This window comes from Balaenoptera acutorostrata, chromosome 6 (genome assembly GCF_949987535.1).
Source record: "Balaenoptera acutorostrata chromosome 6, mBalAcu1.1, whole genome shotgun sequence".
In the NCBI taxonomy this organism is placed as follows: domain Eukaryota; kingdom Metazoa; phylum Chordata; class Mammalia; order Artiodactyla; family Balaenopteridae; genus Balaenoptera; species Balaenoptera acutorostrata.
The window spans coordinates 118,900,759-118,916,102 of NC_080069.1; the positions used below are offsets into that span (position 1 = coordinate 118,900,759).

At 55.4% G+C, this 15,344-nt stretch overlaps 1 protein-coding gene across 3 annotated transcripts in view; it reads left to right on the plus strand.

Moving 5' to 3' along the window:
- LOC103005422 (uncharacterized) overlaps positions 1-14,876 on the plus strand; it is a 67,192-nt gene extending 52,316 nt beyond the window's left edge. Inside the window, exons 1-3 of one of the 3 annotated variants that reach the window (XR_452192.2) lie at positions 3,696-4,041; positions 9,342-9,448; positions 14,623-14,876. Coding sequence is in view for 1 of the 3 variants with exons in the window: in XM_057547577.1 (XP_057403560.1) it covers positions 3,845-4,041; positions 14,623-14,723 (298 nt within the window). In the remaining 2 variants the exon portion in view is untranslated. Of the gene's footprint in view, positions 1-3,695; positions 4,042-9,341; positions 9,449-14,622 lie in introns of those variants that run through there. The other 2 variants (XR_009008503.1, XM_057547577.1) reach the window with 2 other exon arrangements.
- The last annotated feature ends 468 nt before the right edge of the window (positions 14,877-15,344 follow it).

The following is a 15,344-nucleotide window of genomic DNA, read 5'->3' on the forward strand; positions in this document are numbered from 1 at the left end:
AACTGTGTCTTTGCTGTCCGCTGCCTCCCGGTGCCTGGGACAGTGCCTGACAAGAACATGTGCTTGTTGATTGCCATGATGGGACAAATGAATGAGTGGGTGCTATTACGATCATTCGTGCTCTGCAAAAGCTGGAGAGAGATAAGTTGAGGAGGGAGTTAATGTGATTGTGTCTCATAAGAGAAAATCCAGTGCCCTGACCCTGCCTGTCTTCTGCCAGAGACCAGTGGGCTTTCTGTGGTCGGGGCTCAGTCTGCCTGCTGCTATGGTTACCAGGCGCCACGGGCTCCGGAAGAAAGGCAAGGCCAGTCTGACTCTGCTATTCTACTCAGCTTGTCACACATGTTCCCTGAGTGGCCCAGGTGGCCGCCCCCACCTTGTCTTGGCTCCATTGTGCCTGTGGGAGAGAGGAGGGAGAGGCTGGGGGTTCTGTAAAACTGTCCCCGCTCAATCCGCACATGTTGAGGACCAACTCACGCGTCAGCAGCCCACGGTCCCTGCCCTCAGGGAGGTTTCTGGCAGCTGGGAGGGGCCAGGAGACCAGCACCGGCTTAGCGGTGTATAAAAATAGCATGCACTCTACCGTGGGAGGGAGGACGCAGGCCCCCGGGGAGCCAGTGGGAGCGCTCTCCTGCCCCTCCTTCCTGCTGCACACTCGCCGGATGCAACCCCCTGGCCTGAGGCGGCTGGGCTCCTACTTCCGAGGCGCTGGAATCCCAGATTCTCAGCACCCTGGAGTGAAGCAGCATCTTCTATAACAGCAGGCCCAACCAGAGGCCAAGGCCAAGAGGTTAAAGGGTTTGCTGGAGGCCTCGCAGCAGGTATGGCAGTGCTTCCGGAAGGGTGTCTGGCTCTTCCCATGGCGCTAACTTGGCAGTGATGTCCTGGAATCATCTTTCTCATTTCTCTGCTCCTTCAGCTGGACACTCCAACCCAGCTCTTCACTGCAGAGAACACTCCTGAGCTCCAGAAAGCCTTGGGAACTGACCACAGCTCCCTAAGGAGCTCCTGCAGACTTTGGGGGGTCCAGGGCTGAGGCCTATTACCTTCCCCATCACTATCACTCTCATCTCCATCACCACCATCAACTCCATCACTACCACCGTTAGGGGGTGAACTGTGTCCCCACAAAAGATATGTTGAAGTCCTAACTCCCCAGTACCTGAGAATGTGACCTTATTTGGAGAGAGGGTCTTTACAGAGGTAATCAAATTAGGATGAGGTCAGTAGGGTGGGACCTAATCCAATAAGACTGCTGTCCTTATAAAAAGGGGAAATGTCAACACAGAGACAGATACACACAGAGGGAAGACAATGTGAAGGGAGAATGCCATGTGAAGACAGAGGATTGGAGGATTCGGGTGATGCATCTACAAGCCAAGGGATGCCTGAGCTACCAGAAGCCAGGAGAGAGGCCGGGGATGGTTCCTTCCCTAGAACCCAGTTTGTGATACTTTGTTAGGCAGTCACTATCAGCATCACCTTCACCACCATTATCATCACTGTGGCATCGAAGCCAGCATCGCCACTGTATTAGTTTCCTGTGGCTGCATAACAAATCACCACAAACCTGGTGGCTTAAAACAAGATTATTCCCTCTGAGTTCTGCAGGCCAGAAAGCCGAAATCAAGATGCCAGCAGGGCTGTGTTCCCTCCCGAGACTCTGGGAAGAATCCTTCCTTTCTATTCCAGTTTCTGGTGGCTCCAGGTGTTCCTTGGCTTGTGGCTGCATCAGTCCCATCTCTGCCTCAGCCTGCACACGGCCGTCTCCTCTTCTGTGTCCTTGCCTTCTGTCTCCTATAAGGACACTTGTGATGCCATTGAGGCCCACCTGGGTAATCTAGGATGATCGGATCTCAATATCCTTAACATCTACAAAGAACCTTTCTCCAAATAAGGTCACATTCACAGGTTCCAGGGATGAGGATGGGGACATATCTTTTGCGGGGGCCACCATTCAACCGACTACAACCACCAGTATCACCACTGCCAACAGCATCATTGCCAACATCAGTTAAGTACTAGCATGTACCAGGCCTTAGTCCAGGTGCTTTTCCTGTACCATCTCTTTTATTCCTTAAGACAAAGGTAGGGCGGGTACTGTTATTATCCCCATTTAACACATGAGGAAATTGAGGCTCAGAGAGAAGAATTCACTTGTCTAAGGTCTCCCTTAAAACCCAGGCAGTCTGACTTCAGTGCCTCCTGCCTCACCATAGTTGTCCTGCCCCACCCCCACCCTGTTCCTGAACTTCTGATCGTACAGATAATTCCATGGAAGAATCAGAGTGGGGCAATGAGCACCTGAATGGGAGGCAAGGCCCCTGGGTTCTGGTCTAGGTTCTGCCACTAGTTAGTAGTAGTCAGGTCTCTTCCCCTCTCTGGGCCTCAGTTTGCCCATCTGTAAAACAGGAAGGCAGTTGGTGTGGATAATCTCCAAGATCCTCCCAGCTCTGAAGTTCTGTGATGCTGGGTGTCATCTGACAACTCAGTTCTATTCAAACGCTGCCCATGGGTACGACTCTCACACCAGCTCAACTCTCTAAACCTGCTACCTACTGCCAGAGATGGGTTTGCTTGGAAGGCTAGCGGCAAGTGCTGGTGATAGAGATGGGAAGGGCGGTGCTGTTTTCCCACCTTTCCCTCTGCCTTTCCACACCACCAGGCTGGCAGCAAGCTGCTGAGGAAGGACTAGGGGGTGCGGGTACAGTCTTCTCTTGCAGCTCAAGACTTTTGATTCATACGTTCAGGGAGGGCTCCGAAGCTGAGAGCTCTGCGTGGATGCTGGGAACAGAGCTGAAGATAACTTGATTTTGCTGCCACACCCCAGGCCCAGAGGCCTTAGTGGAGAACTGGCCCTCATGCTAGACTCCAGAGTATGCAGAAACCATCCTGGGGCCAAAAAAGCCCTTGTTGATCATCTAAGGCCAAGAGACTGGGAGAGGCTGCAGTGACCAAACCCCAAGCCTCCTGCCCTTGGAAGGGGAAAAAAAACAAAACAGCCTGAGGAGAGTCTCTGAAAGTTCAGTTTCCAAACCTGGTCTGTTCATTAGGGGTCGTTTGTTTATAAGTATAAACATTTTTTAAAAGTCCTTTTTATAGTGTGAACTCAGGCCTTTTTCCTCTGGCTTTTTCCTCTGCTTCTCTGTCCAGAGCACAACTGTGCATTTCAGCTAATAATTATTCAAGAGTGGGGAGTTAAGTTAGGGACAGAATTGCAAACTTTAATTAGCAGGTGAGATTAACATCCCAGCAGGGACTTCGGGGGTGGGGCATCCTTCAGGCCCATCTGATCCCCTTGGACACACCCCAGACAAACCCCCCCCAAGTTGAGGGCTCCCGGTGGGGTAAGCCGGAGTCAGACCAGCCAGGGTTTACACCCGCCGAGTTAATCTCCCCTCGCCGGGCCTCCAGCTGAGCCTCACCCTCTTCCAAGGCCCTGAGTCCAAGCACTGGCTCTGCTCCCCTGCCTCTGCTGGTTTTGTCCCCGCAGGTGTTTGAGCAGAATGAAAACTGGCTGTGTGACCCTGGGCCAGTTGCTCACCCTCTCAGGGTACAGGAGTCTAAGTGGGGCGGTTTGTTGGAAGCCAAGCCCCAGGCCGGTGGAGGAATTCGGCCCTCCTCCCGGGCACACCCAGGGCTCACGCGCCGCCAGCCTGCCCTTGCTGGGTTCAGACAAGGCTGAGAATTTTCTGGTCTTTATCTGGTTTAGTTTTGAGTGCTTCCAGCGGCAGCGGGGCCGTTCCACCACAGTCCCCAGGAAATTGGTCCACGTAGGACGGAGCCTTCCCGAGAATGAAGTCATCTGTTCCTTTTTTATTTTTTGTTGCCTTTTCTCCTTCAGCACGAGTCACCCGGCCTCTGCAGTCTCTCCCCGCGAAAACAAGGCCCGCGAGGGGGTCAGCCGGGCTGGCTGGGGGAAGGAGCGAGGAGAGAACCCCACAGGCCGGGGCTGCCCGGGGCGCCCCCTCGCCGCCCCAGATCTTTGCCCAGCGCCCGCCTCCCGTTCCCACCCGCGACTTCCCCGGGACCGCCCGAAAGGTGAGCTCCCGGTAGGCTGCCCGCGCTCCGGCGCGGCCAGCTCGGCAAACAATAACAGTAAATAACGCTCCCTTGTCAACGTAATAAAAACGGAAACGGTTACAATGTTTCTTAATAGGCGTCCCCCATCCATCTCCCTCCCTCTCTAGCTCCCCGGCCGCGGGCACCGGCAGGGCGGGGCGGGGCTGGGAGGAGGGGAAACAGGGGCGCGCGGGAGGGGGCCCCGTGCCGGAGGGGGGAGAACGCCGGGGGGAGAGCGGGAGCACAGCAAGTGAGAGACGAGGGGGCGCGGGCGACCGGGGTCACGCGCGCCAGCCGAGCCGGGAAGCGGCCGCGGTGAGTAACAGCGTTGCCATGGCGACGTGGCCGCGAGGAACAGGAAGCGGCAGAAATAGCAGCCGCCGCGGCCAGCGCGCCCGGCCCCTCCCCCCGCGAGCCCGTTGCCACGGAGACCGGCCGGAGCGAGGCTGCGCGGGCGGCGGCGGCCTCCTGCGCCCCGGCCCGCGCATGCGCCCTGGGCCAACCCCGCGCGACGGCCGCGGGAGCAACCATCCCCGGCGCCGCCCGGACCCCAAACCTGCCTGACCGCCGGCTTGGGTGGAAAAAAAAAAAAAAAAGCAGAAGTGTTTGCTGTTTGCCTTTGTAAAGCAGCCCCGCCTTTGTTCCTGGCGGATTCGCTGGTTTCCAGGCGTTGAAGGCGGGGTGCCCAGGGGGAGGGACACGTCAGCCAGCGGTCCCAAATGTTTTCTGAGCGCTAGGCGCTGGGTCGCGTGCGGGACGCCGAGGGGACGCGGTACACCGGCCCTGCCCTCCCGGAGGCCCGGCCTGGGATGGTCTAACTAGGCCCCGGGGCTGACCTTGGCTGCCTGAAGCCCTCTCTGAGCCTGACCTCCCCATCGGGAGAGGGGGGACTTTTTCCAGGTGATGCCCAGAGGTCCCCCCAACCTCTGTGTTGCCTGCTCCCTTTCCCCTCATATCACCTTCCCCAGATTCTAACCCGCAGAGATCACAGAGGGAGAAATAAAATCCTGCCAAGCCCCAGGGTCCCTCTCCACTCTCTGTTCACCAGAAAACTATGAACAGTCCGCCCCCTGCCCCTCAGCCCACCAAAAAAAAAAAAAAGTTGAGGGAAACCTAAATGTTTCATAAACAAAAGCCACTCGGCAACAACTTGTTTATGTGGAAGCCTGGCTGCAGCCTTGCACGTCTGAGGCAGAGTGTGTGTGTGTGTGTGTGTGTGTGTGTGTTGGGGGGAGGGAGGGGACATGAACATCTCTGAGGCTGTTTGTGCAGGATTTTTTTCTCTCCAGATTTTGTTTGTTTTTAATAAGGGTCAGAGGTCTGGGCTTCTGTGGAGAAGGAGGAAGGGTCATCTCGGATGGACAGGCCAGGAGGTCCCAGGAGGACAAGTCAGGGGGCCTGTGTGCCGGGGCGGAGGCCAGAAGCCAGAGCCTCCCCATCTGGCACAGCTCCTGGCAGGCAGGGGGGTGTCAGTGGGTGCCAGGCTCTCTGGGCTGCTCCCCAGGGTATGGCCCCAGCGAGGGCCCAGGCCAAGGACTCGAACCTGTCTCCCCTGGCCAGGACCTCTGTCATTTCTCCAGCCCCTGCCCTGGCCACATTGGCCAAAAGAGAAGGCAAGCAGAGCAGCCCAGGTCTCTGAGGTTTTCTATAATGGAAATGAGAAGCTTTTGTTTTTTGTATGGGGCTGACTTAGATTTTCAGCATCCAGGCTGACCAGATGGGAATGTAGGGAGTGTGTGTGCACGCAGAGGGGGACTTGCTGCTTCAAATCTCCTCCCCACCCCACCACCATCCAGCCTCCTTCCCCGGTGTGGCCTTGTGCAGGCTGATGGGTTTCTGGCCACTCAGCGTGGGCAGAGCTAAGGAGAGTGGGAGGGGCTGGAGTGACGTTCCTTGCCCCCTCTTCCCTCCCTCTTTTGATATGCGGGAGAGGGGCCCCAGCCCTGAAGGGGAGGCTTGACTGATGATCAGAACACTTCAGGTCCACCATGGCCGACTTACCATCATATTTATCCCTCTTCTTCTTGGAGGAGGAAAGAAACACACAGAAAGGAGCTAGGAGCAGCTGGTACAACAAAGACAAGCTGCCGCCTCTGTTCAGAGGGCAGTAGCATGTGCTGAGAACCAGGGCTTCAGAACCAGTCCTGGTGGTGAACGGCCTTGGCCCCCCCAAAGCTTGTAGCTCTGGACAATAAGGACAATGCAGTGCCTACCTCAAAAGTTGTGCCGGTTCCATTAAGTTATGCATAAAAGCTCTTAGCACGGCGCCAGGCACAGAGTAGGTGCTCAGAACATGGCAGCTCTTATTGGAGCTGGAAGCGGTTTACCACTCTCCCTGGTATGACTCAGGATTGCCACCTTGGGCCCTGAGGTCCATCTTTGGCACAAGCTCTGCCACCAACCAACTATACAATCTGAGGCAAGTCACTTACCTTCTTGAGGCCTCAGTCTTCCCATCTGGCAAATGGGAAGATAATAATCACAACAACCACTGATGGGGAACTTACTCTGGGCCAGGCACTACCCCAAGGTCTGTGCATTTCTTTATCTAATTTAGCCTTCAAACAACCCTGAGAGGTTACTACCATGGTGATCCCAGTTTCACAGGTGAGTGGACAGAGCCTTAGAGAGGTGAAATCACTTGCTGGGGATTACCCAGCTAGAAGGTGGTCCAGAACGCAAAGTTGGTCAGATTGTCCTGCATCCCGAGATCAAGCTTTGGGTTGTTTGTATTACTACCGTTCTCCCTACCTTCCTGCTCATCCTCTGACCTTTTCTGTGGCTCGGACCACAGCCCTCCTTCTGCATCTGCACCCTGGGCTTCAGCCATTCTGGCTCTCCTGAGACTGGTAGGGACCCAGCCCTTTCGGTGGGAGATACCCTCAGGGGTACATCTGCTTTAGGAGAGCCAGGTGGGCCCCACACAGGCCTTGTGGTCAACCTGGCAGCTCACACCAGTTCTCCCACTGTTTTTGTCCCTCCCTGCTATATTTATACGGAAGTGTTGGGGTCCCTTATACTTCCAGGTGGACGTGTGGCATCCAGATGGTGCAGTTAATCGAGCTGGAAGCCATAAATCTCCGTTACTGTCCCAGCTCCTCCTCCCCTCTGCTGTGCTGTCACTTCAAGGCACTGGTGGGAGAGTCACCCCACCAGCCCCGCCCACCCGCCCCAGGCTTTGTTCCCACTCTGTAGCCAGGCAGGAAATGGCCCAGTTGTGGCGTCCACTGCCTCCATTTGAATCCTGGCCCTGTCCCTTCCAGGCAGCGAGGCTTTGGCCAAGCACTTAATCATCCCGGTACCCTCAGTTTCCTCTTCCATAAATTCAGGATGGTCACAGCACCTGCCTGTCCCACCAGATGGCCGATGTGTAATGAGCGCTCCTCCCTGCCCAGCTCCCAGAGGGTCCTCAGGATGTCACTGGTTGTAGCGAGCGCTTACTCCGTGCTGGGTGATGTCATGCATTAGCTCAATGAATTGTCAAACAAGCACATTATTACCCCATTTTACAGGTGAGAAAGCTGCGACTCACGAGAAGGGAAGTGAGTTGCCCAAGGCCACATAGCCAATTAGCAGAGGAACTGGTATTAAACCAGGCAGGTCTGTGCGGCTCTAAAGCCCTTGATGTAACCCCAGGTTCCTGGCCCTCCCCACTGGAGCCCCTGTGGGGCTCTCCACCAAGGTCTGCAGTGACAGCGTCGTTAGCCCTGCTCAGAGCTGCTTCTATAACCCAGGCATGAGAGGACCTGGGTTAATAGGTCCTTAATGAAGCCAGAAGAGACATCTGTATCTTCCTGGGGCAGGGACCAAGGAGCCAGGTGCAGTAGACGGGTCCTAATGAAAATGCTGGGGAGGGGGAGGGGCTGTGGGCGAACTGCCTGCTCTTGTGTCAAAGTCAGTCCTCTCACCCTGAGTCACTGGATGCCTCCCATGTAGGGGACAGTCACCCATCACTCATTCCACCCTTTCTTTCTTCCTTTTATCCATCCAGTCACCCACCCACCCATCCACCTGCCCTTCCATCCATCCATCCATCCATCCATCCACATATCCTTCCTCCCTCCCATCCTTCTCTCCATCCTTCCACCAACCCATCCATCCACCTACTCATTCACTCACTTCCTTCCTCCCCCCCACTCTCCCTCCCACTCTTCGTTCGTTCCTTCCTTCCTTCGTTCCTTCCTTCCCTCCTTTCCTCCTTCCTTACATTCATCCATTGTTTATTGAGCACCCATCTTAAGCCAAACCTTACATTAGGTGCCTAGGGTCCCTCCCTCCGAGGGCCTCAAATTCTAAAAAAGACATAAAATAAACAACTAACTATGCACGCACAGGATGCCAGGAGATGAGAGGGCATCGTGGGGACTCTGACACTGGGCTCTGCAGACCCACCTCAGCCAAACTCTCTGGGTGACCTTGGGGACGTCACCCCCCTCAGAGGGCCACTCTCTCCCAACCTGTACAAATAAGGGCCCTGTGATCTCCCCTATTCTGCAATTCTAAAATTCCAAGCAGGATGAGGAAACTCCTAATTAACTTGTTCCCACCTTAGTCCCTAGGACCTGCCCTCAACACCCTTCAAGTCCCCAGATAGAGGCCCGGGTCTACTTTAACTGACCCAGAGGATGAAAGACAAGCTGGGGCTGGGGGGCTGGGGGGCTGGGGCAGAGTGCTGGACCAGGAGGCAGGAGACCAGGTGACGTGTGGCCAAGGGAGATGACTTCCCAGGTGGTCCCTCACCTCGGTTGAAGAGCCTTATAGAGGACTCAGGGAACCTCAGATGTTGGGGTCATTGCTATTATTGTTATGGTCATGTTGTTACAATGAAGGGAGCTGGTCTTGGGGGACTGGCTTTGGAAGGTGTTATTCATTCAACAGTCACCATTTATTCACTCACTCACTCAAGAAATGTTTATCACTGTGACCTGTGCCGTGTACTGGGCCCCAGGCCAGGTGCTGGGACAGATACAAGATCAGACTAGACCTAAAATCTAGGAAGAGTGGTGAACAGGTGTCACCTTGGTTGCCAACTCCACACTTGGTAAAGCCTGTGTTGAGAAGCCTGTGTTGAGAAGGATTGTGAGGCTTATAGGGAAAGAGTGCTGTGATCAATTAGTCATGTCTGCCATGAGCACAGAAAGGGAAGCAAGACCAGTGTATTTGCCAGTCTTAACACTGAAGAACAGGAAGAACCTCAGACAGGAGACCGTTTTGACTGTGACTAGCCTGGTACACAAACTTGGGCAAGTCATTGACCTACTGCCTGACTCTTTTTACAGATGCTGATAGGAGACTCTGCAGTTTTAGAGACAGAAGGAGCTAGAGCAGGACAGCCCAGCATTCCTGTTTGAACTCCTCCTGCTCTGGGTGGACGTGAGGATCAAATGTGAGATTCCCCTACGTGAAAACACAGGGCTGTCAGTAAATGCGTGGCGGGGTGGGAGACCAGGAGCCCAGCAAAGCCGGTCCCCAGCTGCTCCGCTGACTGTCCTTGTCTGGAACTCAGCTTCTCCACGTGCACAATAAGGAGGACAGACAGGGGAAATCCTGAAGAGTTTCCCAAATCTGCTGTCGTCTGATGTCTGTAATGCTGAGGCCCTTGGCGGGGGTGGGGGTGAGGGAGAGAATGAAAGAGAACCTCTGGAGATGGTGGAAAGGAACTCTCCAGTACTCTTGGCAGTGTCCGAGACCCTACCCCTCCGAGGGCAGCTGGAGGCTGGGAAGGAAGTGGGGAAGGGGCGTGGGGCTGCTACAGCACCCGAGGGGAGGCCACCTCTGCTGGGTTTGTTCTGAGGGTTGTTCAGCTCCACTGTGGGTCACTTCCCAGGTGTACCCCATAGATGCCATCCCTGAGCGAGGAAGGAAAGAGGGAAGAGAGTGGGCAATGTGGGGACCCAGGAAGGGTTGGAGGGGCTGAGAGCCCTGACTGGTGGGAGTCTGTGTCCCTGGCAGTGATGGCCCCCCAGCCCCAGGGAGAGCGAGCTGGGGCAGAAGACTCAGGCCAAACCCCGGTGTTTAGCAAAGAGCAGAAGAAAGACAGGGGCAGATCCCTGGAAGGCCTGGAGCCACCAGTGGACCTCGAAAACAGACCTGCCGAGTCTCCACAAGCCTGACTCAGGGGTTTGGAGCATCAAGACTGTATGACCCACCCACTCCCCTTTAAAATCCCTCGTGGTTCCCAGCTGCGTTAAGCTGAAGTCCGAACTCCTTAGAGGCGGCACATGCTGCTGGGTGAGAACTGGGAGCCTGGATCCAAGTCCCAGACCAGCCACTGTCAGATGTGTGACCACCAGCCTCAGTTACCTCATCTGTCCGTGGGGATGATAATAGTATTCACGTAATGGGATTGTTGGAGGAGTCAGTGAGCCTCAGTGCTTGCGATGGGCTTAGCGTGGTGCTGGACACATTATAACTGTTCGATAGCAGATGGCATTGTTATCATTATTGACTCGAAGACTTGGCAGAGCATGACACAGAAGGCCTCGACCGCATGAAGCCAGGTCTGCCTCTCCTGTCTCATCAGCTCCAGCCACTGGACTCCACTCCGACTGCACCGAGCTGCTCTGTCCTCCCAGCACGCCATGTTCTTTCATGTCGGGCCGCTGGGCCTTTGCTCGTGCTGTGCCCTCTGCCAGGAGCGCCCTTTCCTCTCCACGCTGCTCTCAGACCCCAGTCAGTTGTCAGTTGCTCTGAGAACCACCCTCCCGGCGAGTTGCTCGGCATCCTCTATGCATTCAGAGTTTTGTGCACACGCGGCCCTGTAGCCATTGCCCATGTGGCGTCCGTGTTTCCCTCCCACCTGACTCTCCTGCTGCAGCCCGTCCCCAAGCTGTGAGCACTCATAGCAGACGCAGACCCCTCCCCGCTCCTGCGCCTCTTCTCCCTTATCAAAGAGAAGCAGGATGCCTGAGCGCCTCTCTGATGATTCCCGTGGGAGAAGTTTCTATGAAATGCTGGGGCCTCCAAGTTAGAGCTCAGCACGAGGGGGAGGGTCAGAGGGCCCCCCACCACCCGCCCTCCCACCCCAGCCCCTGCACCTCTCCTAGCCCCTCCCCTGCTTATCTCCACTGCCTTCTACTCCTGGCCTGGGCAGAGCGACTGATCTCCGCGATTGAGTGGGGAATGGAGAACAGGGGGTAGATGGGCAACAGATACGCACCCAGGTCCTACTGGAGCTGCTGGGGTCAGAGAGGACGCCCCTCACTGCCCCGTGAGCTGTCTGCAGTGCGGGGGCAGCCGGGCGGGGGGGTGCTCTGTGGCCAGCCCTGGCAGGGCTCTTGTCCCCACTGTTCTCACTGTGTCCCTGTCTGGCCACTAGGCCTCTTTCTGCCACTCACTGCAAGGCAGCCAGGTCTCCCTATCCTGGCAGAGGGACGGCTGTTTCTACCGTCTGGCTGGATGCTCTACTCCCAGCCACCTGCCCCAGACCGAGGGCCTCTGCAGGATGCTCAAATTGAACGAAGTCCATTTGGCAGATGAGAGAGCTGAGGCCCAGGGAGGGAAAGGGATGTGTCTGAGGTGACAGGGTGAACCCAGTGTTTTTTTTTCTGTGGCTCACTGCCCTGCCAGGAGAGGAGAAGACCTACATACCTTGGCTTTGACCTTGAGGAAATGGAAAAACTTGGACCTTAAAGACAGATTTCCATGGCTAAGACATGGGCAGGCTGTGTGACCTTGGGCACGTTACCTAACCTCTCTGAACCTCATGTGCTAGTGAGGATTCAGTGAGCTGACAACAGTACAGGGCCTAAAAGGCCTCCTGGCATGGACTAAACTCTCAGTAAACCGGTGCTTTCTTTCTTTTTTTTTTTAAATTTTATTTATTTATTTATTTATTTTTGGCTGTGTTGGGTCTTCGTTTCTGTGCGAGGGCTTTCTCCAGTTGCGGCAAGTGGGGGCCACTCTTTATCGCGGTGCGCGGGCCTCTCACTGTCGCAGCCTCTCCCGTTGCGGAGCACAGGCTCCAGACGCGCAGGCTCAGTAGTTGTGGCTCACGGGCCCAGTTGCTCCGCGGCATGTGGGATCTTCCCGGACCAGGGCTCGAACCCGTGTCCCCTGCGTTGGCAGGCAGATTCTCAACCACTGCGCCACCAGGGAAGCTCCGGTGCTTTCTTATGATTCAGGAGCAGGTAAGCCTCACCTTGAACAAATGCAGCCAATGAAATTTGTTTTTATGCAGACGTGCTCATTCCCCTGCCCTTTTTTATGTTATGGGAAAATCCTCAATGTTGTAAAAGGAACCACTGCAGGTTTGTCTGGGTATAGTCTCGGCGGACCTGACAGATATCCTGCTATGCCTCTAGAAGCTGTGACCTCAGGAGAGGGACTTGCTGACTCTGGACCTCAACTTGCTCATCTTCAAAATGGGGACAATGGCACCTCCCTCCGAGGACTGCTGTGGGGCTCAGTGAGATAACTTAGGGCATGGTGATCACAAGCCTTCCAGATCCCATATTTTTCACAAACTAAGGATACCCGTTATGGAGAAAGTGCTTGCCTTTGGTTGTGGGCTTGGGAGACTTGGTCTTAGGGTTTATGTTTCCTGGGGAGGGATGGTGTCCGAAGCTCCTGGGCTAGGTGAGCGGGGTCTCTCCAGGAAAGGGAAGCCCCACCTGGCAGCCCCTCCTGCTGCCTGGTCCACAGCTGGCCATCCCTTCCTTCCCACCCTCGCTGGAGGCCTGTGATGCTGGGCCTCCTCGCCTTGCTGCTGGCGCTGCGCAGCTGCCCTTTGCTGAGGGGGCGGGGGTGCACATTTTCCAGGCGATGTTTCCCTGGCAGCTCTGAAAATTAATTGGCCTTCAATGTGGCATAGTATTTGTTTTCATTAGCAGGAAATTGACCAATTTCGTAATAAGGGGCTTTGTGGAGGCTCCATGTTTGGGGTTGGTGGTGTGTGTGTGTGTAAGGGGGTTCGGTGATCAAGCAAGAATGACACCCACAGTCCAAGAGGGGACTTTCAGGTACCACGGAACTTGGCCTTCCTGGCTGCAATTCCTCCTTTCAGGGAATGAGAGGGCCTGTCATGAGGGTCAGGGAGGTGAGAAGGACAGAGGTGACAGGCCTGCCAGACTGGGAGCAAAGTCTGGAGACAGGGGGAGGGGAGGGCTCTGGGCCCGGGGACACTCAGAGGGCCAGGTGGCTTGGCCACAGGCCTCTCGGGGATCTGACAGCCTCAAATTCTGCCTCTGACCTTGGTCTAGTGGGTATAGGTCACTGATCCTCCTGCCCTTAGCAATGCTCCCTCCCCATCTGAGGAATTAACTGAGTAAATCAGTAGGGCTTTCTTTTTTATTTTTTAAATTAATTAATTTTTATTTTTGACTGCGTTGGGTCTTCATTGCTGCACGGGCTTTCTCTGTTTGCGGTGAGCGGGGGCTACTCTTCGTTGGGGTGCGGGGGCTTCTCATTGCAGTGGCTTCTCTTGTTGCAGAGCACGGGCTCTAGGCACGCAGGCTTCAGTAGTTGTGGCGCATGGGCTTAGTTGCTCTGCGGCATGTGGGATCTTCTCGGACCAGGGCTCGGACTCCTGTCCCCTGCATTGGCAGGCGGATTCTTAGCCACTGTGCGACCAGGGTAAGCCCAGTAGGGCTTTCTTAAAGGATGAATTCCTTTTCTTTGATCTGGTAGAATCAACGAGGTTCCCTGAGCTGTGTAGTGCCCTGGCTATGACAAGATACCCCCTTTTCAAAATGTGGAGATGGAGGCTCAGAGAGGTACAGTATTTTACCGAAGCCTCACAGACAGTTTTGCAGAACTGAAAAGCAAAAGCCTGTGAACTGTCGCCATCCCTGTGCCTCGGCATGTCTTTATGATTTTATATTTTAATTGTGATGTATGATGATGGGGGACGTGCCCTGCTCCCTGACCAGATAACTCATCTTCAGGGGACTGTCTCACCTCTCAGTTCCTTGGGGTGTGACCCAGGAGCCTGTGTGCTCATGTGCCCATTTGAGTGAAAGAGAGAAGAATGCTTATTCCCTCCTGGCCTGGATCCAGAAGGGCGCTGTGCCGGGCAGCCTTCCTGCCGCTCAGCCTCCAAGGTCCGGGGAGGGGGCTGCCCATGGACCTCAGATCTCGTGGCCTCACTGAGCCCTCCCAGGGCTCTCCAAGATCTGCCTTGGCCTCTGGCTGGGGAAAGTAAAGCCATGACCGCTTACCCCAGCCCTAGCACAGCATTCCCTCCTCCTGCTGCCCCAGGGTCCATGGACCCTCCCGGTCCAGAGACATCCCGGGGGCTCCTCTGCCCCTCTGCCCCTCTGCCTGGACTCAGACCTACCACGTTCCCTATTTATTTATTTAAAACCATTTACACGATGCTTTCTCTGCGCCAGGCACTGTTCTGAGCACTTTAGAGACATTTATCCTCATTATGAAGCAGGTGCCGTTATGTCCCCATTTTACAGACAAGAAAACTGAGGCACAGAGGGGACAGGTGACTGACCCACCTTCCCTCTGGCTTTCACTGCGGACCTCTGGGGTGGGGGAGTTGGTGCTCATAGCCTTCTTAGGTAATTGCTGCCCCCACGATTCCATCCAGCCACCCGGTGTTTGCTCACGCAGGTTACCTGTCCCCAGACGCAGGCACGACGGATGGACAGTTATCCCTGGCACGCTACGTGGAGCAAGGACATGGCCCCTGGAACCAGTCGCACCGGCTTTGAATTTGGATTTGCCACATGTAGCTGTGTGATCCTGGGCAAGTGGCTTCAGGTCTCTTTGGCCACCTGTTATCTGAAGACTGGGGGCAAAACTGTTTATCCAAAAGGTCGTAACAAGGAAAAAGCAAGGGAACCCATCTAAAGCACCGGTGTCCGGCTTGCAATTTTTCATTAGTAAAGGTCATATTCTCTCCTTTTCTGCCCCAACCCGTCCTCCTGCCCTTCAAAGCATGGTCATCCCAGAAGGCTTTGCCCCCTTTCCAGGGCAGAGTCCCTAGTTACAGGGTCCCCAGAGCACTTTCTGTCTGTGTCACTCAGCCTGGTTATGTCCACTCTGGCCCCAGGACCCTCAGAGCCCCAGGCAGAGGGGAGATCAGGCCAGAGGAAGGCAGGGGCTCTGCTAGGGATAGAGCCAGCATTCTGGGCGCATTCGCCTGTGAAGACCATTTATTGAGCACCTACTGGGTGCCAGGCACTGTGAATGAGCCTCCAGGAAGCCCACCATGCGGTGGGAGAGGCAGACAAGTGAACTGGCCACACTGCCTCGATGGTCATCCAGGCTCAGATCAGCCCAGGGGCGGAGACTGATGCAGCTGGAGAGTCAGGAGCCTTCGGGAAGAAATG